This window comes from Corapipo altera, unplaced genomic scaffold (genome assembly GCF_003945725.1).
Source record: "Corapipo altera isolate COAL_440 unplaced genomic scaffold, ASM394572v1 1, whole genome shotgun sequence".
Lineage (NCBI taxonomy): Eukaryota > Metazoa > Chordata > Aves > Passeriformes > Pipridae > Corapipo > Corapipo altera.
The window spans coordinates 19783013-19802327 of record NW_020884873.1 but is presented as its reverse complement, the minus strand read 5'-3'; the positions used below and the strand labels follow the sequence as shown (position 1 = coordinate 19802327).

Sequence of the window (19315 nt, the reverse complement as noted above, 5' to 3'; positions counted from 1 at the left end):
GTAAAATGAGTTTAAAACACAGTGTTCCAAATTGTTCAGTAAACTTTTGCATCAGTAATTATATTAATTTTTTTACTTAAATGATTTAGAGAAAATACATACAGAGTAAGTCATAAATAGTTTTGACCACACAACACAGTCCTTTAAGCAAAAAACTTTCTCCCTTTCTGACTTCCTTCCATCCCTTTTTTTTTTTAAAAACCGAAATTCAACAAATTTAAAATCATCTGGTGAATCAATGGTACCTATAATTCTGAAAAATACTTTTAAACCCACCAATATTATTTCTTAATTTCATCTTAAATTATTATATTGAAATATTTTCCTATAAACTGTTTTGAATCACTTATCTGATTATATTATTTGAACTTCACTTAGTTGGAACAACAGAAATAAAAAAAATAGTTACTTTTACTTTCCTTTGGAGGTTATGTGTAATACACAAAACCCAAAAGTTCAGGAGTCAACAGTATCTGTATTGCCAGTTCTCCAGTAGAAAATCCAAAGGTATGCCAAATCCAAACAAAATATCTTTTATTAAATATAAATGGAAATATATTAATAGTAGCAAATCAGTTTTGAAGTAAACCATCAGAAGTTATTCAAAGGCATTTTGATGTTTGAGAAATTTTACCTTGCAGCCTTCCTTTCTTAAATGACATCCTAGAGGACAGCAGTGGGTCTTGGGAGTCAGTGGGTGTGCAATGCAGTAGATAGTGTTCCAGATGACGCCAAAGAATGAAGAGACATATTTCTATAATATCTGCAGACACGTCTAAGTGAAGGAGCCCAATTTTGTTGTGTTTAGATAGTACATTTACTATACATTTACACACTTGGAAGCAGCTGAAGATGTTAGCTCAACCATCTGTCATCCCCCTCTGCCACGGCCTGGCAATGAATCGCTCACCCTCACTCTCCTTATCTCTTCAGTGCAGTGCTGGCTCCCTCAGTGCTACTCACACTTAGAGCCTTAAACCAGCCCTCCACAGCAGAGCACAGCACGAGTGCTCATATGGTTTGTCATGGTAGCTCAGCTGCAGAGACAGTGAATAAAAGGTGAGGTTATAAAGCTAGGGATGGCAATAACATCGTTGGTGGCAACAGGTAAGTGTGTGAGAACACATCTTTCCCAAGGGAGATTTCAGAGGAAAATTATGATCTGTTGAATAACAATTCTTTTGTGCATGACTGGTTATTTCCATAGATTTATGAGATTAGGTTTATGCAAGGTGGACTATAAGACTAGAAACTTCAGTTATGATAGGCACATCAAAATAATTTTTCAGAATATTTCTTCCACCACACTTGCATGTATGTGAATGTTTAGGAAGTCTGGATACTAAATTGAAGGACTGGGCTGTAACTACTCCTTTATTATCATGTAGCAGAAAGTCTTAGCAGGGTCTCAAAAATGGGAATTACTAACTTGAAAATACTTACATTCTGGCAATAGCACAGCAATACCCTCTTAATTTAATTGTCAGTATTTCAAACTTCCTTTTTGCAAAAGCTTTTGCTCAAAGTGGTCAGAAATCCAGGTAAAAAAACCTGTTTATATTTCTCTGCTTTTCTGCAGCATCACCTTGAGGGTAATTTCAATTTCAGAAGGATACAAGAACAGAGAGAGAGCAGCTTGGCTCGGTTGTTTATTAGCTTCACCAGGCGTCGCCTTGCCAATACATATTTTTGCGAAGTGGAAATCTTGTCAACTCCAGCTGGCATAACTGACTGACACAGCTGTGGTCAGAAGAGAAAAAAACAGACTATAGGGAATCACAGAATATCAAGAGAAATAAGCAAATAAGATTACATATTAGTGTCTAGAACTTTTTTGTAAGCTATTATTTCTTCAAAACCTTGCTCTCTATTTTGAATTTGATGATTGAAAAATGGAAAAATTAAACGTATCTCCAAACAACTATTATGAAAATCACAACTTTTACAAAGTTAATATTTTCCCTAAAGTTTTAGATCACCCATTCTATGGACCCCATCAGCAACAGTAGGAAGGAATATGCACAGGAAATGAAACTGCTTACTTATCTAAGATGCTTTGGAGTCTCTGTTACAGCTATGTCTAAGTTACTACAATACATAAATTACAGAAGAAAATTACCTCTTTTATTTCATCTGGTGGTAGTTGCTCCACATTTTGCAGTTTGTTAACACTCTGACGATGGCTGTCATAGTAACTGAAGAAATCACTAGTGCTCTGTTTCAGCAGGTAGACAATAATGCCCAGGCCAGGCAAGTGCCAATACGGGACCACTGGTGCTTGTGTATCTAGACAAGATGTTGAACAAGTTAAAATAAATTTAAAAAAAAATCCAAACCACCTAAAAAATCCCGAGGAACCAAACAGGTATGCTTTCTGTCAATAAAGTAGTCAAAGTCTTTGAAAGCACTGGCAAGTTTATATTTTGCACTTGTGTGTCAGAAGTAACACAAATGAAAGTCTAGGCAAAAAATTCTGTGGCTGCAGTACTGAATGTAACAGTAAATGTAACTAGATTAGAAGTCTTACTATTTACATATTTTAACCACTCAACTGCATAACAACATACTGTAAACTCTTGCCACGTGTTATAGTAGTTCCAATCAGCATCAAAACACATCTTACGTGTCATAAATGAAGTCCTAGTTTCACATAATGTAACCTAGCACAGCGCTGAAAAAGAGAAACCCACACCTTCCCCTCTCTTGTGCTATTTATTTACAATACACATTTCTTTAACAATACATATATTTCTGAGGTTACCATGGGAAGTAAATTAAAAGAATTTGTTTGGTTTAACTTGGATTAGTTTCCTGATTTGGCTTAGTGCAAGGTTGAACAAGCATATCCAGAATTAGAAAACGAGGAGCTACAGTACTGGCATAAAGTGACTTAAAGTGTATGTGAAACTACAGCCTCTAGCTCATCATTTTCTACTGGCCCAAATGTCACACCATTCAGCCTCATAAAACAGCAAGTCAAAAAGCTCACCCTGACGAGGCCCATCTCGGTTGGTTGATTCTGACAGGCTAGGAGTAAACAGACAAACAGTGTGCTGAAAACTGGGGGCGCTTTGCAACATAAGTGATTCACAGTATTCCATCACGTTTGCACAGATCTGCCAACAAAGGGGAAAAAAAAAGACAGCATGTCAATTACAATATCTGCAGGCTTTGGAACGTTAGATTTTAAATGGATAATTGTCAATGAACAACATGCTTTGCTCCTCTCCTCATCAAAATGTGACAATTCTATTTTCTTACCAGTTACAGCTTCAAGTCTAGCATTTGCAACTTTGTCTCTTTCCCAAAACTGCTAGCTAAAATTTCTAGATAACAGTTAATCCCCTGTGGCTCTAACTCAGTGTTAGCCACTGCCCTCTATACCCAGCCTTTGTTTTGAAAATTTCTGATCAATTTAAGGCTTTGAAGTTCACGAGTTTGTACCCAAAACAATAAAGGCTTCTAAAGCAAATTTATGTAAACACACTTTCAAAGGTTGCTTTAAACAAAATGTGGGATACTATACCAAACTAAAACCAGTGTAGAGCATTACCACTGTCATATGAAAGTATGGTAACTAAACAAATCTGCACAGCAAGTAAAAGGTTTAGACTGAAGGTCCTAGGAGCTTCTTGTGTCCTTACCTGTTGCATAGCCAACTCAATTTCATCCCTCTTGTTCACTCTGTCTCCCCCTGCATTATCATCTTGCAGTTTGAACTGGCGTAGTCTGTCTGAACCACCAAACCGACTTAGAAGTCCTAAGCACTGCCGCTGCCATAAGAAAAGAACATTTGAATTTGTATCTCAACAAATGAAGGGCATGATTCTTTTCACTTAAAGTGATACATGTCCCTTAAAACAGAAGAGTAAATGTAGATTAAAAAAAAAGCAATGCAGACAAAACTGTTAGCACCTTGTAAACAAGACTAAAATTTTTAAAAGCATAGTATTTTAACTCACCTTTAATTAATTTAGAAATTTATGGCAACCTAAACCACTGCCAATGAGAAATTAACGCAATTCAAACGTCCTGAACTTTGTCTTATTTCTCTTGTAGACTATTATACTGGTTCATGACAGCTTAGATTTACCCATTCCCACTCCTAAAACACCCATATAGACAAACTAACAAAATCTGAATATGGAGATAGTAATTTCCATAAAAATAGAGTGTAAAAACTAATTCAGTAGCAATTCAGCAGGAAAGAAATAAAAGAGTAGAGTGTGATAAGCCAAATTGTGGAGCTGGAGGCATGCTTGTGGCAAAGTGGTAACAGAGTATTTCTGCATTTACTTCACAGGCTTTGGTGTTGACTTCAAATTCTCCTCCACATAAAATGAACCCTAAGCCAGGGAGGGAAATGAAGGCCCTGATGCAACTCTGATGTTACCAAATATTATCTTTTCTACTGGGCAGGGAAGTCAGGGAGACTCAAATAAAACAAACCCTGTACCTCCCCACTCACACACAAACCACCCCCACAAAAAAACCCAAACTACCACACATTCTTCATGATGGTGGAAAACATCCCTTTCATAACTGCTGTTATTCAGAGTAAAAAAAAAAAGGAAGAAATGCATCTAGATAGACAATTCTAAAAGGACAAGGGCTATATATATACAACTTTATTACCTGAAATCGCCCTATGTGTCCTTGTAGCTCCATCTGTGTCCCTTCATTAACATCTATGTCCAGCTCACTCAACACTCCTGATAAAAGATACAGCCATTAAATAACTGTTTGCTTTTTCTTAAACAGATTTATGCAGTATATACATTTAAATACAAGCAGTGATCAGAAAAATTTCAGCCCAATATACAACTTGTATTCTGCAGAGTTTTTGAGCAAAACATTTGGATATGAATGTAGGTATTAGAAGATGCATGAGAGCATGTAGCTTACTGTTCTGGTAAGTAATTAAATGGGGGAAGGGAGGTTGGGATGGAAATTGCAGCTTTTGTACAAAGCTCTTTACAGTGTAAGCAAAGAAACATTTGGGTTCAACCTATAGCTCTGCATTCCCTTCTATTGTAGTCAGACACCTATCCTGAACAAAGAAAGCCATCAAATCAAAATAGACAACTTATTTTGAAGTGATAAGCAAGCCCTCCAGCATGCAGAAAAAATCACTATATCCATCACAATAATTATTAGCCCTCTGAGAAGATAAGTCACTCAAGAGAAATGTCAGCACACTAATCTGCAGCACTTCCCCCAGGAAGTTTTCTTTTGTAAATAAACAAAACTGGAGAAGACATTAACAAAAAATATGGGTATGCAAACAATTTCCTATCTTCATTTCCTCAGTCACAGAACTTACTGAATGAAAATTCTTTTTTGAAGATATCACTTATACTTTGAGCACTTCTATTTGCAAGTTTTCTCCAAAACAAAAAGTACTTACTGTCACGTAGCATGATGAAAGGAAAAGGGAAAGTCAAAGGCAAAGTCAAATACATATGGGTAAGAGCATTATGTCCACTGCAAATTTGTCATATTTACTGCAAGAACAATTATTTAATATTTTTTAATTTTTCCCAGAGCTCTACATGTCAGGAAAGTTCTGTATTGTTGTAGATATTCTCTTCTATGTCTTACTATTTCTTTACAAAAAACAAAGCCTGAGATTCATGTAGATGGGGTGAAGAGACTTCAAAACGGCAGTTCCTACCAGGTAAAGCTGCCTTGCTGATTATTCCTGTCAGGGAGGCCAGCTCCTGGAGAGATCCAACACTAACATCTTGACACCTCAGGATTGCCTGGATAGTATCTGAATGGGAAATTAGAAACTGCAAAACCTGTACCACAAGAAGAAAAGGGAAAATACGAATTACTCAAAATTTAATAGTGAGCAGAGAAGAAGTAACGCTTTTACTTCTGAAGAATTTTAAGTGACCTCCTTTACCAGTGAGGATGGGATTTTTTTAAGAATTACTTTCAGAGCAAAGGGACATACAATTCCTTTGAATAAGCAGTAGCAGTGATCCTCTAGCATCTTTCAGGACTTACCTGTCCTGCTGCTTGCAGGTGTTGTGCCATACCAGATGTGAGGATCACTTGGCACAGTTGAAGAGCTGGAAGAAGAATCTGGCGATAACGTTCCACCGGAGCAGGAATGAAGACTGGGGGATCTCTCATTGCATACATTCTTAAGAGGTATAAAAAAAAAAGGTTGCAAGACTTCACCTTGGAGTGAAGGCAGAGCCTCATCCTACAATGACCCTCAAGAACCTACAAACATTCACATTTCAATAATAGGTCCAGACTTGAACTGAGTGTATATTGGAAAAGCAACACATTTATGATATACAGCTCCTGCCAGACATTTTCTCTAAGCAGAGAAAATTACTTCTTCGTACTGTACTACATTAAATCAGATTACTTGGTTGTAGAAACACAACATCTGTTTACTATATATAAAACAAAGTATTCTCAAATGTTTTAGGAAGAGGTGTGCTTCATTCTAAAGCAGCTGATAAACAGTCCTCTAAAAATGTCCTATAGGTTTTATACAATCTTATACATCTAATTGGAACTTTTAAACAGAGTACCTTGTCTAAGGTTTAAATTTTTCCAAAGTGTTTGAACCCCCTGTGTGTCATTAAGAACTGTAAATTTAAAACAAGGACCAAGGCTTGAAATCAACCAGCGTGATTTCACCTAAATATGGAATTTCCTTCTCTGAGATCTTCTCTCAATCATCTCACAATGGCTAACATAGCAACACATCAAGAAACTTGTTAGGCAATATATAACTGTGAATTTATTTTTTTTTAAACACATCATAAAATATTTCTGAAATAGCATTTAATTTACTGCTCTCTCATTAATGCTTTATGGGGGAGGACAAACTCTACACTTTTTGTTCACCAACTGAAAAGCCCACAAAATAAGTTTACAGTGTAGGCTGTTTTTCAAACATTACAGTCTAAATTATCTAGTAATAATCCATTGATCATTCCTATCTATCAAACAAATACATTTTTACATAGTCTAAGTAACTAGCATGCAAGTACAACTTCATACCCACTTACCTGAAATTTTTCTCTCAATAAAAGGTAGCTTTAAACTGAATTGATAGGTTAAAGAAACACACACACACAAAGAATAAACCTACAAATCGTTATTCAAAAAAACTCAGGCTATAAAAAGACATCACATACTTCCAAGACTATACCACAGTTTCATAATCAGCCAGGGAACCAACACTTACCCCTGATGGTCTGTTTCGGGTCGCATGTCATACACTTGACACTGTGCCAGCCGCACAATCACTCCAGATCGCAACAGCTCTAGTGCACCTTGCTGACTTTTAGCTATTCTAGTGAGGAATGCCTAGACAAGAGCAGAGAAGGTTAAGTATTGGAAATGTGCAATGAGACTTATGATGACTATTTTCTCTCTTGATTTTAGCATCATTTCAAATACTACTATTTTAGTAAAATACTGTTGAATACATTTAGTGCAGGTAGCTCAGTGTGCAGCCGCACTGCTAGTTGGAGATTGAGCTCTGGGTGGCAGGAAATGGCAGGAGCCTGAGGCAAGAGGCTGTGAACTGGTGCCAACCCTTCACACAGCAAAGAGTATGGGGACCTGTGGCCCCCATACCAGGTGACCAGACACTCAGAGACACAGCAGGAGCCGAGGACTCAGCTGCAAGACCCTAGACTCACTGACACAGATTGTGAGGGTATAAAAGCCCAGGGCTTCCTTTGTTCTGGGTCCCTCCTCGGAGGCACCAGCTCAAGCTTTTGTTCCGTTGTTGCACCATAATTAAATTATTTTAAGGATCCAGATGTTTGAGACTCTGCTCTGAGAAACCTGTGGTCTAAGTGGTAAGGAAACCTTATGTGACTGTGTGAGTGTGGTGAGTGTAGGGAGTCAAGAGGGTCACCCATTGGTTCGCTGGAGCCGCCTGCTGTGAGGGGGCTTCGTTCCCAGCAGTTAAAATCTCTGGTGGTGCAAGTGTGACTGCCAGAGTGGCTCCTGGAGGGTCAGACAGGAAAGTTTCCTTAACAGTATCTCCAAGTACAATCCATGCAAAGTATAGACAAACAACTTTTACTAAAAAGTAAAATTAAAAAATTAACATCACACCACAAAATCATTTCTGAAGTAGTATTACCATTTTGGACTCATAGGTGTACAGTGCCTTAAGTAAAGGGGGCTGAGGTGTGAGCAAGCTCTGGAGAGTCAGATCATCATCTGCTAGGCTATCCACAAGCACCTTCAGGTAGCCACTATTGGAGAGATACAACAGCCACTGCTGCTGCTTGTCTACTGAAACAATGTGATCAAGCAAAGCCAGTGCCAGCATCTGGGATGAGGGAAGAAAAAAAATAAAAACAAACAAACAAAAATAAAACCAGAATTAGTCTATGAGATCAATGAGATTTTTAACAAATGCCTAGAAACATAAAATGCTAAGCAATTCCTAACAGCTTCTTAAAAGTAGAATGCATTTCTCCACTACAATTGCAATCCTTTATGTGAAAAATAGTTCCAGCTTTCTCATACTAGTATAGTATGAGCCAATTACCTTTCCTCTATTATTCTCTATAAAAATATTACAGATATTGTTGACCAACAACTATGCCAAAACATTTTAATGAAGTATTGCCTCAATCATGATTACCATTTAAAGCCAGTTTGCATCCAGACTAGACTCTTGTCCACTGAAGTTATTATTAGAAATTATAACTTCTTCCTGAAGTCACTAAATCTTCCCAAAGTGAGTAAATAAACTGATAAGTCCATGATTTAAAAATACTAAAAAAATCCATACCTACACCTTTTGCAGTAGTGCAGTATTTTTAAACCACAGGACACATGGCTTTGTTGAGAAAAAATTTAATATGCATGTATGCCCCTACTTTCAACAGCTTGAAGGATGAGTGGGAGGACAGAAACTTGAAAGAGATTAAGCATCTACAAAACTGTTCTAGTTCCACCTCATGAAACTTCCTCTTGTTGCACAGAAGATGTTCTTTAAAACAAACAGAACAGCAATTTCAAAGGAAGAGATTCATTTACCCGGCCTATCTCATGGCCATCACAAGCATCACGACAGACCACCTCCATCAGAGCTGCCCCATAACTCTCAATAGTTGCCATGTTTTCCCGTTGCAATTTACTAAACACATCTTCAGGAGCTGTCAGATGTTCCCACATAGTTTTTTTAGCTGTAAAAAGCAAATGAAACAAAAAATGAAAAAACGCAAAGATTGGCAGCTTAGCATTAGCTTAGCTACAGCTGATGCTACATCCTTCAGGGCATCCTCTTTACCTTGCAACAGAAATGCCCCAAACAATGGACAAGGGTTTTTAAAGGAATTGCAAATGTTCTCCTGCAAATCCACTCTCAAATATCACGAAGGCCAGCCAGAACAAAAAGTGTGTATCTGTATACATATACCACCCTTGTAAACAGTATCCTTAAAATAATTCAAAGATTCATTACGTGTTACATAGAATATCTAATGCATATAAGAACTGAAGTGTTCAAGGCCAGGCTGGATGGGGCTTTGAGCAACTTGGTCTAGTGGAAGGTGTCCCTGCCCATGGCAGAGGAGTGGAATGAAATCATCTTTAAGGTCTCTTCCAACCCAACCTGTTCTATGATTCTATGAACTTTCACTGGGACCAAAAAATTCAGTCTGAGGGAAGAAAACAAGGCAAGTTAGGTGGGAAAGTGATGAAACCAAAGTCGGTAATAAACTACAAAGGGGTCATGACAAATTCAGTTTGCTTTTTTTTTTTTTCACTACTGTAGCTCAAAATGCAGACCAAGTAATAGCCATAAGAGACTGCATGCAGAGGTACTAGCCCCAAGGTTGTTTTTTTCAATCCTTGTTCAAGCTCTAAGATTAAATAACGATTAGAAACATTGACAGATCAAGTATTTAAGCCATTCACAGAGAGAATGTGATATCTACCATAAGCACTCTTGGATAAGTAGCAACTCTGGTTGACTTACTTTTTGCTTAGTTTCGGGGGTTGGAATGGTGTGTGTGTGTGATGCCTTTTTGTTTGTTCCCCCCCAGGAGGATCTTCAGATAAAGGAAGAAAAAAGACATGAAATAATCTTTCGGGTTTGTTTGGGGGTTTTTGTGTGGTTGGTGTTTTGCTTTTTTTGCTTTGGATTTGTTTTGTTTTGTTGTTTTGGTTTTTTTAAATAAGATCACTATGGTATGAGTGTACATACAGAAGTGGAGGCAATGTATTTCTACTGCTGGGCCTACTAGAGAACAGCTAGTTACAAGTAATCTCCATTCCTTTGACAGACTTGTAGTTATGATGCAGGGTTTTAAATGGACACAAATGAAATACCTTCTTTTGTGCTACAGGTCAGAAATTTAATATCCTCATCCAGAACAACACATTTTGAATGCATCTCTAACTAGACAGGTCAGAATATAAGATATGCATTGTTTAGCATAAGCGATTAATTTCAAAGGCTCTTGGGATAAGATGGTTTCCATCTATTTCCAGAAGACAACTTATCATTCAGAAACTGTAGCATTTAGGGTTTAATAGTTCTGCTATTTTGCAAAATACAGTTAGACCATACCTGCTTCTAAAGTGTCTGGTTCATCTGGTCTCTGGGCAATCTGCAAATAATAGAGCAGTGACCCATAAAGGTGCGTCCTCACTCTCTGGAAGCCACCACCTATTAACAAGAAACATTCACAATTAAAACCATACAAACGTAAATTCCGTAACACCATCTTCCACTCACACTTAACCTTCCTATGGCAGTGCTGGCAGAAATCAGTAAAACAACTAGATTTCTTAAGGTGGAGTTCTACCACTTGCATGAAAGTGTATTTATGAGTAAATTCAGCAAGTTTATGCTACTCCAAGAGTGATAATATGAAATTCTGCTTGCAGTCATTTACACATCTCTTTCTGTTTGTTGTTCAGATTTTTTAAAAAGTATTTATTTAGGTTTTTTTGTTAGTAACATTACTTACATCTATACTAATCATGTAAGATCCACCTCATTAATTAAGCAAAATCTTCACTGCAGTAACAGAAAGCAGCTCAGCCCATCTTTTTACTCTTGGCAGTTGGAATTTCCCCCCACACACTGCAAAGGTCAACACACCTGTTTTCAAAATGAAATCCAGCAGTTTCTTTAAGATGATGTGGAGGGAGGAGTCACCAATGGAAGCAAAACCCATGGATATGCTCTCAGAGCCAGGTGATGAGGTAAAAGAACCATCCAGCATCAAGACATATTGGGACTGTCCCGCCATGGGGACTGCAAGTGGCTGTTTCTGCTCAGTTTTGACAGACTGACTCAGGTGGGCAGTCAGGGTGAACACAGCCCCTGCCACCACTGGCATCAGCTCCTGAGCTGCATCATCATCAAGGATCTTAATAAAGAAGAAAGAAAAAAAAAAGGCAAAAGAAAAAAGTTAAAAAGTGTTTGATTTCAGGAGTTATTAGAACAATTAATTCAGCCTCTCACAATTATTTCATTTAGGTATGCATAAGGATTTATTTAGGCACTATTTTTAAACCACATCAAAATCTGTAACGTCAGAAACTTGTTCAGAAACCTGAGTTGAACACATTTTAATTAAGAAGACCATTCTGGGTTTTTTTTACATAAATCACAAGCAGCATGATAATCAAATCTGGATGGCAAAAAGGGAAGAAATGTGCTGACATTTGAGCTGCTTTAACAGTAAAATATCTAAACCTAAGCTGGGGAAAGAACAACTACTTTACTAAATGACTATATTGCTTAAAAGGAAATCTCCTTGTGTTAGTGATAAAGAGGCAAGGTTTTTGTTCATGTCATTTAAAAGGTAAACCTTTTAAAAGGTAAACCTTTTAAAAACCTTTAAAGGTAACAAAAACAATACTCAAAAAGTTTACTTTTTTCTTTAAAATGATATATCATTTTCATATATATTTCTCAAAATAAAAACTCTACTAATTAGAACTACAAACCACACAACTCTCACAATAAAGCAAAAAAATGATAATGCCCCAGCAGCCTAAACAATAGAAGGATCCTTCATTAACTTTTGCCTTTGCAAATGGCTGTGTCAGTAATAACTGTCAAGTCTGTCTTGAAAATTATTACTATGACTCAGCAGTAAAATACCTAGACTTTTAAGACAAAAGTTCACACATCCAAAAGACATTCTAATTGTAAAATTTTTAATTTTTCTACTATGAAGCTTCATTCAACTCTTTCATTTTTCAAAAGCAGCAGCAGGATTTGCAGTGAGCCATTTAAATGCAATACATAAACAAATGCAGTACTGTTTGCCTTCAGCCTTCAATAAGTTCTTCTTTGTTCCTCATCAAAATGGGTTGTTTCTTTTTCACACATCCTTTCCTGTCCACCATCATACTGGATTATACCAAAATGTCTCTAAAATTTGTCAACATGTGATTCAAAGTTCAACAGTAACTTTGCAAGAATACAGAGGATCCCCTCAGTCCACAGTGCATTCAACTTAAGCATAGTAGCAATCAGAAAACTAAAAAGAATACTAAAGGTAGACGATTTGGATTACAACTTGTAGTACTTTCACATAACAAGATACAGCAACAAAGTTCAAAGTTGATTTCCAGGACAGCACTACCTTGTCATGGACATCCTGCAATAGATCACGGATAATCAGTTGTCTGTCCTCAGCCTGTATGAGATCCTGGGGGCAAGCAGTGAGTATGATTTCCACCAGCTGTCTCCATGACTCCAGAGCATGCCTCTTAGCATGGAGGCACTGCAGCAGCTTGTTCCGCTCCACTACGTACTGCAGGATAGTGTTGATCTCCTGAACACCCACAACAAAGAAACTGAGTTACAATATGCTAAAAGAAATTATCAGCAAAGACAGCCTTCAAGATGACAATTTTATCTATTGGTAATAGTCTTCAGAAAAAAAAAAAAGTTATGTCTTCAGTTTATCAGAAACAAGCTGCTACTATTACTTTAACAAGACAGTTCATTCCATTTTTGAGCTACTTTTCACAAGGCCGTTCACTGTGAATGTCTCAATCCCATAGGAAAAATTCTTTTCTAGCACTTTAAAATCAAAACAAAAACAACTACGAGAAATCTATTTGTGCCTTTTCTTCCCATTTAGTCTAAGTCATTTCTCCTTTATCCTTCACATGCATTTAGCCGATTTCAACTAAATTTATAAAATGGCAGGAATCTCAGAAAATTAAGCACCAAGTTCACTGAAACTACAGCTGTGCAGAAGAAAGAAGAAATAAACTGGCATGCCCTGAGAGAAAGGCAAGATGAACTTGGCTGTAAGATGAACACAGTGTACTTGTCAACAGCCAAGTTTGACATGAGTACATATTGCTTTCTGTACAGTGGGGTGGGAGCTGCAATTGTTATCAGTAGTGGGGAGGGAAAAGGTTAAAGAAAAAAGAAGACAGACTCCAGATCTGCTGTTTAGAGAACAGTACAGTAAGAAGTAGTTTATCTTATCGAATTTTTTTTCTTCAGGAATTACTAACTCAAAGTTAGGACTCAAATCCACAAGCTTTCACACTAAAGCTTACTGCTTGACAGGGTATGAAATCCACCAAGAGCAGCAACAAACAGTAGTTAATTTTTCCTATACTTACCTCCATAAGTAAAGGTCTCTGGCCTATTGCTGCCATTCCTTGAAGAGCATTGACTTCTGCAACCAGAACTCTGTGAAGGTACTGAAATTACAACATTAAAAAAGAAACTTTAATGATGATGTTGTTTAATCTGGCAGGTAGATAAACACCACACAACCACTCATTCCCTGCCCCTCCCCACCCCAGTGGTATGGGGGAGAGAACTGGGGGAAAAAAGTAAAATTTGTGAGTTGAGATAAAGACAGTTTAATAGGACAGAAAAGGAAGGGGTGGAGAGAGGGAAATAATAGAAGATTTAGAGTATACCAAACAAGTGATGCACAATGCCAACCAATGTCCAGCCAATTCCCAAGCAGTGGCCCTCAACCAGCTTTCCCCCTAGTTCATATAAGGAGCATGACATCATATGGTATGGAATATCTCTGACAAGTTTTGGGTCAGCTGTCCTGGCTGTGTCTCCTTCCAGCTTCTTGTGCCCCCAGCTACTCACTGGTGGGGTGGTATGAAAAGCTGAAAAGTCTAAGTGTAAATACTGCTTAGCAACAACTAAAAGATTGATGCGTTATCAATATCATTATCATCCTAAACCCGAAACGTTATCAATATCATTATCATCCTAAACCCAAAACACAACACTATACCAGCTACTAGGAAGAAAATTCCAGCCAAAACTAGGACAAGTGACAAAGTGATGTACATGTACTTGTACCTCCTAGAAGTATTTAGGAGATGGCTACATAATGACAGATGCAACTGAAGAACTGAGATTCAAATAAGTTGTACTCATTTTTTATGACTGCAAATTTTTCAGGGCTATTCATCGTATACTTATCAAGTACTCATCATAGTGTGACACTGTCTTAAGTAAAGCCTCCAAGAACTACTGTGGTACACAACTATGTTGCACATCTAATTGTGTACACACATGCAGTACTAGGTAGTTCTGTACTGGGGACCAAAGAAATACATGAGGTAGATGTAATATCACTTGGATGTTCCAAGATGGGAAAAAGATTAAGACAGGAAATATTTCCTGAAAGTGTCTCAAACTGATGCATCTGTTTACTATAAATGAAAAAACACCATGTGCAATGCAAAAGAAATAAACTAATTCCAATGGTTTGCATAAATTATCCACATATCTGAAACAGACACGTTTTTTATGTGAAATCAAATTTCAAAGTATTATTAATGCACTGATTTTTATTTTTTTTTATTATTAAGATATAAAATAGCACATACAACTCAAAAACATAGACCACTGCTCACCTTGACATTGCAGACCACTTGTCCACGTGCATTCTTGTGCTCACAATTAGCAATGACTTGCTCAATCTGAGCCCGGTCAAAAAAATCCAGTTGTAAGGGCTCTGGAATGTCCTGACTGAAGTCAATTGAATCCAGGATACTTAAGATCTTCCTGCGTACTGGAAATGCAAATCAATTCAAACTCTATTCAGAAGTATCAAAGGGAAAACAAAAAACTGACAAAAGGACCTAACTTACCTTTGTAAATCCAAATCTAGATGTGTAAAGTTTCAAAAGAAAGCATTAAACCTTCAGAAAGTGCTATCAATGTATATAACACATTTAAAGATATTTTCTAGAGCCTTAAATTCTTAATGCATTTTATATTGTATTGTTCTCCTTTTACATACGCATGCAATCCAATATTAAAATATACAAGATTCTACTTTTTTCTATAAATGACATCATGCTGGTTTTCAATGCAAGTCTTTTGTAGAGACTTAGAAAAACCATAAGGAATCTGAACTTATTCATTTACTTGGGATTTATATTCTTTGCCATGAAAATACAAATACGTTCAGGTTTAGTAACAGTTTCACTGTTCTACTGTTAGCAGTAAAATTACAGATTACCACTCTCCCATTCCATCCTTCCATATGGACTCTTCTAACTGCCTTTCCAATTCAGTATTTTTCACTTACTCCAACCATCTACATCAAGATTCTATAATTCTCTTTTTTCCCCCCACACTACATAAAATTGTTTCATGTACTGCTGCTGTTTATAAAGTCTATTACTTTATTTTTCAAAGTGTCCTCTCTGGAGGTGGCCCTCCCCCTGTTCAGGATCAGATAAATTTTACTGGTAAATAATCAACAGTCATAATAGTTACCTTTGGAAGCAGTTTCAAAGTGGAGAAATCCACTGACTGATCGACTTTCATCCTCCATCCCTCCTTCACCATCAGCTGAAGATAATGAAACATAATAAATAAATTACAAAAAAAGTCTAAGTGAAAAGTATAACCTACTTGATTAGCACTGAAAGAGAAAGATGGAGAGAGCAGACAGTGAGAAAACTTTCATATGAAAGTCTTCTAATACAAATACAGCCTTAAACTGTTAATAGAATGAAAATGAAACTTATCACACAGAAGCTATCCAATTACACAATATCATATATTATATTAAGCTGCTATATACAGATCAGACAGTACTAGAAATGCCCAAAAGAGAAATCCTACCCTCCAGTGTGAATAATGCAGTTGGATGGACACTGTAAAATGAATAGGGTATTTAAACACAGTTTCCCATACTCAGGGCTCCACAAGGATGAAGAGAGTGTTAAGACTGATAAAAGTAAGGGAAAACACCATACTGCAGTAGCCTGACATGCTGTCTTCCAGTTATTCCATTTTCTTCATGTAAAGAGTTTTATTGCTACCTGGTTATACTTTTCTTGATTCACTTGTACCCTCTTCTGAAACTCTGAAATCTTGCCTTTTTATTTAACATTGCATTTTATATCACATTGGGGTGAAATATCATTTTTGTGATGTTACAATGTTAAAAGCAAAATCAACTTGTAGCTACTGTCTTCTGTGAGAGAGGGTTGAAAACTTGTGACAGACAGACATTAAGAGTGAGAAACTTTGTCCAGAACTGTTTACTGAGGAAGACCCTCCACTTTCTCTACACTGTAACAACTCTGAACCGCACCCCAAAATAAATTCTTACAATTCCAATTGTTTTTCAATACTCTCCTCTCCTACCTCCTAAACTACAATTAATTTTTATATCAGTGTATACACTGAGATGTTTCAATAATGAAACACAGACAAAGCAACCATTAACAAAAAGATGCCATGATTTCTTTCACTTTGGAGTCTACAATCACCATCATCTTTCTTTCTTCCCATCTCTCCAATGGCAATTCCACACCTGATATTGCAAACAAACTGTCACAAGCTTACAAAGAAAAGAATTCAAAAAAAGTTTCTCATACTTCTATTTATCCAAGCCTATTTACCCTCACAATAAATTCCTCTTACCTAAGTATGGTTTCACAGGCATGTCATCAAGCAGGAGATGCAGCAGTCTCTGTGTGTGGGAGCGCTGGCGGTTCAGCGATGTCACTCGCATTTCTATAGCTGCAGTCTTCATTAGCCAAGACATTTGATTCAGTGTTGAAATCTCATGTTCTGGATGGGGATAAGGCAACAATTACAAAATTGAACATAAATAATATTACTTACTCCAAGGAAAGCATTTTTCATTTGAGAAAGCTTCTGCAGGATGTAATTTATTACCAGTTCGACAATTGTTTATGAGGTAAAAGGACAGAGATCTGACAAAAGTCATTAAATTAAAATGTAGTTATTGGGAAAACAAATCATACATATGCATGCAATTAAGTGTATACAAATACACATCAAATCTGGATATAACCTGTTCTAATAACAGTCATGGTGGAGAATGCAGTGCTCCATGAGCAAATAGGGTTAGTTCCAATTTCAGTGAAAATAATCAAATATTTACCCAAAGTGAACTGTAGTTTTAACCACAATTGGTAAGACTTGAACATAGGTCTCCTAGAATCTTGCTATTCTATATTAACCTAATTTAGATTCCTAAGTTATATAAGAACCACCTACAGTCCTTTACATATGCTGGATACATGTACTTAAATGCTAAGTTTACTATCATTGAACAAAGGACTGGTGGTAAAGCATCTGATAAAGTGAATAAGTACATTTATTCAGTTTAAGACACCAGAGAAGAGCCGATTTGAAACCTAAAACACATCCATTAGCTTAAGAGTATTTTATTCAAAGGAAGGAAAGATATAGGTGGTTACGACCATCAGCCTTCTATTCCCTCAGTTCTTTGCAGCTTTCTTACTTTTCTTTTTTTTTTTGTCTATAGCATAATCTAACAAAAACTACAATGACAATTACAACATAGATTAGGATTTGCTTCTGAAGACTTGATGCATTCCAAAGCTAAAATTCTTTTAGAAAAGTTCAGTGGTAATAATCTGAACTTCGTAAGTAGGGCGAGTTCAGTCTTTGCAGAATTAAAAGATTAGCAGAGGCTGTAATTAATTCAGTTTAATAATGCTACCTATGTTTCTTCTATCATGCCTAGGGAGTCAAAGAATGCATTGAATTTTAAGCATGCACAATCTCATTTTAGCATAAAACTTACCTTTGATAGAAAATGGCAAATACTGAAGCTGAGTGAATAAGAAATCCTGACTGGTCCTCAGATATCTCATAGTTGGACCTGAAGTGTCAGAGCATGCACACAACTGATAGATCACCTGGCAATCAAAAACAGTACATACCTATTAATGGAATTTATTTTAAAAACAAACCAATGACCAAATCAAAAGATGTATAACACTGTTTTACTGGTCAAATAATATTACCAGTATTTACAGTAAGTTTTCCATTAGCTTACTCCAAAGTGGAACATATTACTTATAACAGATTTTGAATTATGACATTAAAGGACTACCAGTAAGTGGATGATTACAATGACTATGTGTTCATAACATAACACTAGATAAGCCTGTTTGTTCAGCTCACTTAAAAATGAGCGTCTTTTTCAGTCTCCATGTTCATCAAGACAGGAAATGCAAAAAAATTTTCCCCCCTTCTACAGAATTGCCTTTTGCTTTTATTAATGCTTAAAATCCTTTCTAGATTCTGTGGATTTTCAACATGATGCAAGTTGTAATCACATGATTCTATGATTTAAGTCCAAACATCAGCTATCTCACACATATGTCTAATTCAGCTGTCTTCCCCATTTCGCTCCCTCAGACATACATACATACATCCTGTCATGTCTCCAGAATAAATCAGAGAATTTCATTGGTTTATTTGGGATTACATGTTACTTGCTGTCAAACTACACTTCCACAACGAAAAAAATAAAGTAAAAATTGGCATATTGTCACAACAGATTCAAAGGCTGACCAAAAATATCTAGGACATTAGTTTTAAAACTATATCCCAATTCCAAGTTCCTGACATGAGCGCAGATTCTTTGATTTCTATGATGCTACAAGATATTACTTTTTCCACACAGAAAAAAGGTAGAATAGAAAGAGTTCGACATTTATAAAAACCTAACATATACATTTTAAAAATAAAACTATTATCAAAGTCATCAACCATCTGTGTTCACCAACTATGAAGTAGCTAATTTTATTTAGAGCCTACTTGCAGTGTGTGCCAACAGAACATACGCTGAATACCTGGTAACAGAGCTCTGCAAGATGAGGAGATTCCCGAACTGCTGTAGGCCCATTCCTTGTTTCAGTACCCTTCTCCAGTATGTTCAAAATAGCATGAAGGCAAGTCCGTGGGCAACCCAAGACACCTTAAAATAGAAAAATAACTTCTTAACATTCTTGATCTTACTTGCCTCCACAGCAAATATAGGTTAGTACA

General features: G+C 36.7%; 1 protein-coding gene across 2 annotated transcripts in view; it reads right to left on the bottom strand.

Moving 5' to 3' along the window:
• Positions 1-19315, bottom strand: part of NUP205 (nucleoporin 205) — a 50573-nt gene that overhangs the window by 1511 nt on the left and 29747 nt on the right. For both annotated transcript variants that reach the window (XM_027668073.1, XM_027668078.1), the window contains 20 exons: positions 19120-19244; positions 18063-18177; positions 16907-17056; positions 15749-15823; positions 14878-15035; positions 13609-13689; positions 12609-12800; positions 11111-11381; positions 10574-10672; positions 9037-9185; positions 8129-8320; positions 7217-7338; positions 6013-6151; positions 5675-5801; positions 4636-4712; positions 3645-3773; positions 2990-3116; positions 2120-2286; positions 1617-1740; positions 635-763 (listed from right to left, as the gene is read on the bottom strand). In XM_027668073.1, coding sequence (XP_027523874.1) covers positions 635-763; positions 1617-1740; positions 2120-2286; positions 2990-3116; positions 3645-3773; positions 4636-4712; positions 5675-5801; positions 6013-6151; positions 7217-7338; positions 8129-8320; positions 9037-9185; positions 10574-10672; positions 11111-11381; positions 12609-12800; positions 13609-13689; positions 14878-15035; positions 15749-15823; positions 16907-17056; positions 18063-18177; positions 19120-19244 — 2748 coding nt within the window. The remainder of the gene's footprint in view (positions 1-634; positions 764-1616; positions 1741-2119; positions 2287-2989; positions 3117-3644; positions 3774-4635; positions 4713-5674; positions 5802-6012; positions 6152-7216; positions 7339-8128; positions 8321-9036; positions 9186-10573; positions 10673-11110; positions 11382-12608; positions 12801-13608; positions 13690-14877; positions 15036-15748; positions 15824-16906; positions 17057-18062; positions 18178-19119; positions 19245-19315) is intronic.